An 8,686-nucleotide genomic window follows, 5' to 3' on the forward strand; every position below is an offset into this window, starting at 1 on the left:
ATCGTGAAAATAAACAATGAATATCAAACCCCTAAGGCTTTCTTATTTATGGACCAAATTTGACCTAATTTGGTGAGAGTATACCTGAACCAGACCCCATTAGCGTAACAGCGAGTTTTTTTCAATAATTGCAAAAGAAAAAAAAAAGAGAATTTTCCCAAAGTGTAAAAAAATCTCTTCTAAATTTTGGTTGCGTAACCGCTTGCCAATGGAAAAGTAATATTTTTTTTGCAAATATCTCTCTATTACATTGATGGCAGCCTTGCCATCTTTGTTTTCTGGAAAGTTTCATGTCAAAAGTAAGAAAACTAAGGAAGGAGTAGGGATAAAACTTCCCCCCAAAAAATCATAATTTGCAAAAAATGACAATTATTGTGAAAATTCACTATATTAACCCGCCCTCATGTTTTCAAAGGCAATTTATTAGGAGAATAAAGACTTTCTCATTTTCTCCAGGCTATTTTTAGACCTAAAACCTGGTTGACCTGAAAAAAAATCAGCTAACATCTCAATTTGCATGGCCTGATCCAAAATTCTGCAAAATCAAAGGTCGCTCCTCCCCTTAAAAAGCATCCACTTAACATAGCAAAACAAAATTACAAGTACGTACAAATTTGAGTTTCCCCTTGGTGGGCTTGCTGGCGACCAGGTCGGTGATGATGGACTTAGTCCTCTTGGTCAGCTGGAAGTCGTCGTCAAACTCAAGGTCATCCTGGGGCTCCCAAGTCAGCAGCTCCTCGCCAGGGTCTTCGCTGGCCGTCGGGTACAGCATCTGAGCCGCGGGGATGGCACAGTAGACGATTTTAGCACATACATACGCAGACACACATACACATGCGCAGAAAGAATGAAACAGAGACACATACACAAAAACGCAGACACAGAGACATACATTGAAACACACACACACACAAACACATAGACACAGACACCCATTCACAAAACACACACACACACAAACACACATCGACAAAGATTTGACAAACACACACAAACAACACACTCACTCACACATATTACGTGTGAGTGAGTGTGTTGACATATACTCATACACACACACACACACACACACACATACACACACAGACAGACAAACACATACACACAGACACATATTTACAAACACACACACACCACACATACACCCATACACGCACATATGACGACACAATAAACGTCTTGGGAAGAAAGAAAATTGATAGTACCTTTCCAGTGACACCCACCTACCACCCACCTAAACTCTGTACAACCTGTTGGCTTATATCTAAATAAACATGATGGCTGATCAACTGATTGGTCATGTGGTTCAAATTCCTTTCCTCTGACGGTGTGTCTTGGAGTAGCGGTAAGGCTCTCCTTTCTTACGTTTTCCTTGTGGATTCCACGTCAAAGCATGTCTGATGATGCTTGTCGGGGGTCTCCTCAGGGTGTCCCCAATCCATTTCCATTTCTTCACCTGTGTGTCTTCCTTTACTGGCCGTTGGCTTGTTCTTTCCCACAGTTGAGCATTTGTGACTCGATCGTACCACTTGTTCCCCACTATCCTTCTTAGGCATCCATTTATGAAGCTCATTCCCATAGGGGGAGGTGTTTCTAATCACACATGTGCACATCTCCATCTCGCGACCTCAATGCCCTCTTGTCGTATCTCCATTTTTTTTGCACAGTAAAAATCCGATTTTTCTTACTTAAGCTCACTCTTTGATATGAACTAAAAAAAAAAAATGGAGATATGACAAGAAAAGAAAGCCTTGAGGTCACGGTCTGTCTACTGAGATATTGCATCTCCCTCTGTTCGGGTCAGCCCCACCACCCCCACACTACAAGTTGTTTCCATGCAGCCCGCTCCCTAAACCATTTAAATTGTGTCAGTTTTAGATTTAGTAAGAGTTTTACTGCACTTGCAACACAATAAGGTCATTTAAGTGCCGAAGAGTAGATTATGTGTTACAAGAGGAGTAACATGCACAAAAAAGACGGAGGGGAGATAAGAATGATAGATGTGTGATAGGAAAGAAGGAGCAAACAACACCAGAACACCCGCCAACCACCCACAAATTGTGTCATAGGGGGCGTAATTTAAAACATTGACAGTAATGAAGACTCTTTGTTTTAGTTTTAGTAGAGGTTTTACGGCGCTCCCAACTGCATTTATAAGGTCATATGAGCGCCAGAAGATTAGAGGTGTTACAAGAGAGTAACAAACATAAAAATGAAGGAGGGGAAGATAAGGACGACAGATGTCTGATAGGAAAGAAGGAGCGAACCACACCAGAGCACCCGTCAACCACCCACACGATGACTCTGACTCACCTGGTAGTTATCCCAGGTGCTGTTCTCCGAGAGGGAGCCAGAGATGTTGTGGAGATCCTCAGCATCGGACGTCGCCGCCTCCAACGGGGCTGTCACGTATTCGTCTGTTCCAAAAGACAAAGTGGGTGTTATTCTTCTTTTCTCTTTTCTGCTTTAAACATGATTATCAATTTCTGTCCCTCACAAAAGATTTGTGCCTCATGCTGCCCTCCCCCCTTCCAACCTAAAAAAACAAAACAAACAAACAAAGTAACCAAAACAAACAAACAAACCAAAACAAACAAACTGACAAAATAACCAAAACAAACAAACAAACAAACAAACCAAAACAAACAAACAAACCGAACGAACATACCAGCTAAACCTCTCAAAAATATAACCCTCCCCCCAAAAAAAACAACAACCCAACAACAAATAACAAACAAATACACCCACAACCCCCCCCCCCCCCCCTAAACAAACAATTAATGCAGCTAGTTTGACATCTTTACTTCAAGACAAGGAGATCTGGTGCTTTATTGCTACACTGTAGTTCTTTTTGTATGGAAAACACAAGCACAACACAGTCACTATGTAAAGCAACCAGCCTATTTCAAACAAGTATAACAAATAATACACACACACACACACACACACACACACACACACACACACACACACACACACATACACGCGCGCGCGTGCAAACACACACAAGCAAACACACACACACAGACAAACACACACATAATATATTAAATAAATATATATACACACATACAAAAATGCATATATGTATATTCGTGTAGAAATATTATACAATATATTAACTCATATAGATTGAACTCTTCAGGGAGAGGGGGGTGGGTGGGTGGGAGGGGGGCGATTATGTTCGAGGTACCAACCACGGGACTGTAAAAACTGATTTAGTTTTAGTAGAGCTTTTACGACAATCACAACTGCGTAAGGTCATAGGAGCGCCAGAAAATTAGAGGTGTTACAAGAGAGTAACAAGCATAAAAAAGAAGGGGAGATAAAAGGACGATAGGTGTTTGATAGGAAAGAAGAAGCAAACCACACCAGAGCACCCGCCAACCACCCACTGTAAAAACTGAAAATTACACTGGCGTCAACATGTTCCGACAGTTTGAGAAATACATGACCGTACGTGCAGTGTGTCTGTTCCACTCAGTGACAGAAGTCACGTACATTATGGGACAACCTGACTTGATTGGGTTCTTTTTTTTTTCGTAAGAATTTTACGGCACTTGCAACACAATAAAGTTATATAAGTGCCGAAGATTAGATGTGTTACAAGGGAGTAACAAACACAAAATAGAAGGAGGAAAGATTAAAGGATGATAGATGTTTGATAGGAAAGAAGGAGCAAACCAGACCAGAGCACCCGCCAACCACCCACTGATCGGGTTCAAAGTAGCAGGAACGCGATCACAAGATCAAAGGGAAAACCGATAGGCGTTGATAAAACTGATGGTGATAGGTTGTGTGAGCTCTGAGCCAAGTACCGTTACTCGAAAAATAAAAAATAAAAAAGGCTAGACACAATGGTCGTTTCTTTAATTAAGTGTACACGCCAATATTAATAGTGCTGTGTGTTTGGTTTTAGTCTGATGGCTCACAGCGCACTTCATAACAACCCGTAATGCATAGTAAGAATTCCTCCCCCCCCCCCTTTCTCTCTCTCTCTCTCTCACACACACATAGCCAGAGACAGACACACAAACGGAACAGATAATATAGACACCAAATCACACACACACACACACACACACACACACACACACACACACACACACACACACACACACACACACACACACACACACACTTTTTTCGGATGAGATCAAAACTTTTGAACGTCCCTCTTTTCTATGCGACAGAAACTGATGCGGCTTTCAGACATAATCTTTGTTCGAGTTTAATGTCCCACACACGTAAATAATTACAAAGGTGAGATTTTCATTCGATATTATCTAATCAGAATAAAAACCCAACCTGTTAGAGAACAGATAAAAGCAAATACTAAAGCCCAAACAAATAAATAACACCCCCCCCCCCCCTAAAAAACCAACAAAAAACCAACTCCACAACAACAATTACACAAACAATACAGGCAGAAGAAAACAAATTAAACCCAAACAAAAAACCCCAACAACCCCACCCCCTCAAAACCCACCACGCATTTAGGATATAACGTACCACCACAGACAGGCAGACAGACAGGCAGACAGACAGATGGGTAGATTAGATAGACCCAACATGTGGTAAACAGAATAGATAGAAACAGAGACAAATAGATTATTACAGACTGAATAAAAATACTTAGAAAGGCTGACAAATCCATGATATTGGGGAATCTTTTGAGAATCGTCCTCCTCCCCCCCCCCCCCCCCCGGGAAAAAACCCCAACAACCCCCCCCCCAAAAAAAAACAACAAAAAAACCCCCCCAACAACAAAAAACAAAAACCTTCAAGAAAACAAAACAAAACCCAGATCTAAATAAATAAGAACTTAAAAGAGAAAAAAAAAAAAAAAAAAAATTGGCTCTCCCCCCCCCCGATTTGTCCCCGCCAAAACCATACCCGGGGGTTTTGATTATAATTCGCCTCTCGCCTGTCGTAGCTGTCCGTGGCACTGGACCTGCTGTACGGCTGGCCGGCCCCGATGACACCCCCGCCACTTCCCGACACGCTGACCTCCTTGCCGGACTCCAGGCTGGACCGGTGCCGCAGTCGCCTGGTCCTCCGCTGCTGGCCTTTGACCCTGCCCGGAGACGACGGAGCCTGACCTCTGACCTTGCTGGGAGAGGGCGGGGCCTCGCTGTCGGAGGTCGCCTCCGCGGAGAGGATGGCGGTGTAGTGTCCGGTCTTGCTGTGAGAGCAGAGGAGGGATGAGGAGGGGACAGGCGTCTCCGATGTGGCTAGAGGACCTCCGCCGTTATCAGAAACGAGACCGTTCTCAAGTGTCATTCTGTCCGCGGCTGCAGGAGCGACCTCGCTCGAGTATTTGAGTTTGCGTCGAGTCGAGGAGGAGGCGTGCGAGTGATGAACTTTTGTGGAGGGGGAGGGGGGAGACTGGTGTTCCGTGGAGGATAAGGCACGGCGGAAGCCCCGGCGGGGGTGGTGGTTGTGCTGGTGACTTTCGCGGGGGAATGTGGATGAATGAGAGGAGGGCGAGAAGAAAAACGATGAGGCCGCCATCATGGGCGAAGCGGCGTTGGAAGAGGAGGAATCGGTGTCTGTCTGGCAGCGCTGGAAGATGTGGTCAATTGCACTTTCGGAGGAGGCCACGTGATGATGATAATTATGGTGGTGGTTGTGGTGAGCGACCGAATCGACAGCGTCCATGGTGGTGGCTCCACCCATTTTGTCACCGTGGCCGCTGCCCCTGGAGTTGCTGCTAAAGTCCTGGAGGCCGACCACGCTCCAGGGCCGGTCCTTGCCGCGGCGGCGCGAGGAGGAGCTCTCTCCCGTCTGCTTCCGGAGCCGCGGCGAGTCGACGAGTGTGTGCGGGATAGAGCGCGGGGAGCGCGGGACGCCGGAGCACGTGGTGCTGATGATGTCGTCCGTGCTGGTGTTGCGCGCCGACTCTGTGGCCGAGTCCAGGTTGATCACGCTGCCGATGAGCGTCTCGTCCGCGTCGTCTGTGGCGGTGGAGAACTCGTCTCTGGTGCCGCCGCTGCCGCTGGCGTTGGCCGCTGCCGCTGCAGCCGCCTCGTGATCCGAGTTGTCTTCGCCGCTCGCGTCGCACGAGCTCTCCACGGCGCTGCACGAGTCGGTCTGAGTCTGTTTGGAGGGGGACAGCTGGTGCTGTTGATGCTGCTGCTGCTGCTGCACTACTATTGGGCTCTGAAGATGCTTGCTTGGAGAGGACGGAGCGGAAAATGTAGTCTTGGTTGGGCTGGGAGGCTTCACCAAATCCTCAGCGTGCTCGATGAGGTAGCGGATGGATTTCTTCTCCTTGGACTCAGGAGCGCTGTCGGACTCAGAGATGTCGAGCAGCTCGTGCAAGGGCTTGATCGCCAGCATCGTCACGTCCTCTGTGTCGTCGTCATCGGGGATATACAACGGGCTGACAGTGGCGGAAGACGCTGAGGATTTCCCCGTGGCAACCAACTCGCTGACCCCGAAGTGACCCCGAACGGCCGATGATGATGATGATGATGATGATGATGAGACCACTGCCGCACTCCCTCCTTCACAGTTACTCCCACTGTGACCACGAGAAGACATCTGTCCAGGGAAACAGGAACCATTGTCATCATCTTTCAGTTCCGAGTACACCTCCTTCACGGCTGCCTCAAATCTGTCTGCCTCAGGACGGTACCCACCATGACCATCACTGCTGCTTTTCACGTCGTCTTTGACCCTCTCCGGGCCGGAATCTGTCGTGTCCCCGTTGTCGGTCGTTCTGTCTGTGGAGTCGAGATCCACGTGCGTCATGTAGTAGTACTGCGGCTTCACTTTAGTGGAGGGCATGGTGACCTTATCGCCTAACGGCCCGTCGCTGGCCACTTCGCACTTCCCCGGGAACTTGTACTCCAGGTCGATCTGGTGCCTCATCACGTCCACCTCGTCGTTGCTCTGACTCTCGCTACTGTAGCCGATGTCCCTCACCTCGCTCTTACTGACCACGCCCACGATCACAGGGGGCGGAGCCCTGTGGGTGGAGGGCGGGTCCAACTCTCCGTCACTGCTCGTGACCACGTAGCCACCCGCTCCGACACCAGCACCAGCACCACCACCACCGTTACCTGCACCACGACCGGCCGCAACACCAGGAGGAGAAAGGATACCACTGCTGCCCGAACTCCGAGGCGAGTCGCCCATTTTGGACTCGGCCTCGCTGATGTTGGCGCTGTCGCCGCTGCTGCGGTCAAAGAGCAGTGACCGCTTGACCTTTAAGCTCTCGTGCACTGATGAGTCGTCGTAGTCGTCGTCATCTTGCAGGTCAGTGATCAGAACGTCACCATATTCGTCGTCCGTGTTGTCGACGACATGCTGGAAGGCCGAGGAGTTCACGCCAAACCTGAGGAGCTCTTCTATCGGAGCCGCGTCCGGAGTGACGGGGCTTAGGCCCCCGCTGGAGGAAGTGGGCGTGGGAGAGCCGCGCTTAGCGGGACTGGCTCCTCCCCCACAGCTCCCCCCGCTGCTGTTGCCGGTGTCCGGGAAGGGCCGCTTGCCGAGAGGACTGTCGGGGCTCAGCAGGACCGTCGACGGCCGGGCAGGACTCCTCTGGCCGGGAGGGGTGATATCACCGCCGCTGCCACTGAACCGGGGGTCGAAGCGACTGCTGGGTCGAGGGTCACCTGACGCTCCGTCTACTCCTCCTCCTACTCCTCCTCCTACTCCTTCTCCAATAACGTCAGACGACGAGTATGGAGAACGAGACGGGGAGCCCAGAGGGGATGCCAACGACAACGGGAATGATGCGAAGTGATCTGCAGCGTTGAAGCCGGTTACATCCCCACAACCGCTGAAGCTGTAGCTGTCGCAGCTCTCACTGGTCACAGACGAGGAGCTGGCACAGTCCGCTAGATCTTCCTCACAGCGACCGATGAAGAGTAGACTGTCGTCATCCAACTCAATGAAGCCCTGGGCGTTCAGGTTCTGACTGGAGCGGCCAAACAACGACTCGTCCAGCACAGGCAGCTGGAAACTGCTGAAGTCCAAGCCGGGCGAGCTGACACCCTGAGAAAAGGAGAAAAACAAGAGAAATAAATTAATAATAATGACAACATGAATGATAAAATTAAATCATAGTAACAATGATAATAACATTAGATCTAATAATAATACATTTCAGTTAAATAGTGCACTTTCACTTAAGAATGAAAAATTGTTTAAAAAAACCACACGAACTCACAGGGTTCCAATAGTGATCCTTTCTCTCCATCTCTCTCTCTCTTTTCTTTCCATCTCTCTTTCTTTCTCCCTCTCTCTCGTTCTTTCTTTCTCTCTCCCACAAGAACTTGCACATATATACACACCCACGCACACATCGATAACGACACACGGCCACTTGGTACAGAATAGCGTGAAAAAGAAAACTAAAGTTTTTTAGCCGGTTACACAACCAATACAACCCCCCCCTCTCTTTCCTCCCGAAATGAATCTATTAAAATATATCCAGTCATGTTCGAAACCATCAACAGCCAACAACAGGAGCCTTGAAGTCAATCACATTGTGCTCCTCCTCCCCTCCCCCTTCCCACTTTTTTCCCCTTTACAATATTAATCATTGCTCTCTCCTTTCTCCCTTCCTTCCCATCTCTGTCCCTCTGTCTGTTAGTTTTTTTAGTTTTAGCAAGAGTTTTACGGCACTTGCAACACAATAAGGTCATATTAGTGCCGAAGATTAGAGGAGTTACAA

At 48.2% G+C, this 8,686-nt stretch overlaps 2 protein-coding genes across 2 annotated transcripts in view; both read right to left on the reverse strand.

Moving 5' to 3' along the window:
- Positions 1–2,466, reverse strand: part of LOC101852145 — a 17,972-nt gene extending 15,506 nt beyond the window's left edge. Inside the window, exons 1-2 of the mRNA XM_013090948.2 lie at positions 2,314–2,466; positions 611–772 (exon numbers count right to left, since the gene is read on the reverse strand). Of these exons, the coding sequence (XP_012946402.1) occupies positions 611–772 (162 nt within the window). The 5' untranslated portion in view covers positions 2,314–2,466. The remainder of the gene's footprint in view (positions 1–610; positions 773–2,313) is intronic.
- A 2,461-nt stretch (positions 2,467–4,927) lies between these two features.
- Positions 4,928–8,006, reverse strand: LOC106013982 (platelet binding protein GspB; the record flags this gene model as incomplete). The annotated part of the gene is given in 1 exon segment (XM_013090951.1): positions 4,928–8,006. A coding segment is annotated over 1 exon segment (3,079 nt), but the record flags the coding sequence as incomplete, so codon positions are not given.
- Between the last annotated feature and the right edge of the window lie 680 nt (positions 8,007–8,686).

This window comes from Aplysia californica, unplaced genomic scaffold, assembly GCF_000002075.1.
Source record: "Aplysia californica isolate F4 #8 unplaced genomic scaffold, AplCal3.0 scaffold00029, whole genome shotgun sequence".
Taxonomy (NCBI): Eukaryota; Metazoa; Mollusca; class Gastropoda; order Aplysiida; family Aplysiidae; genus Aplysia; species Aplysia californica.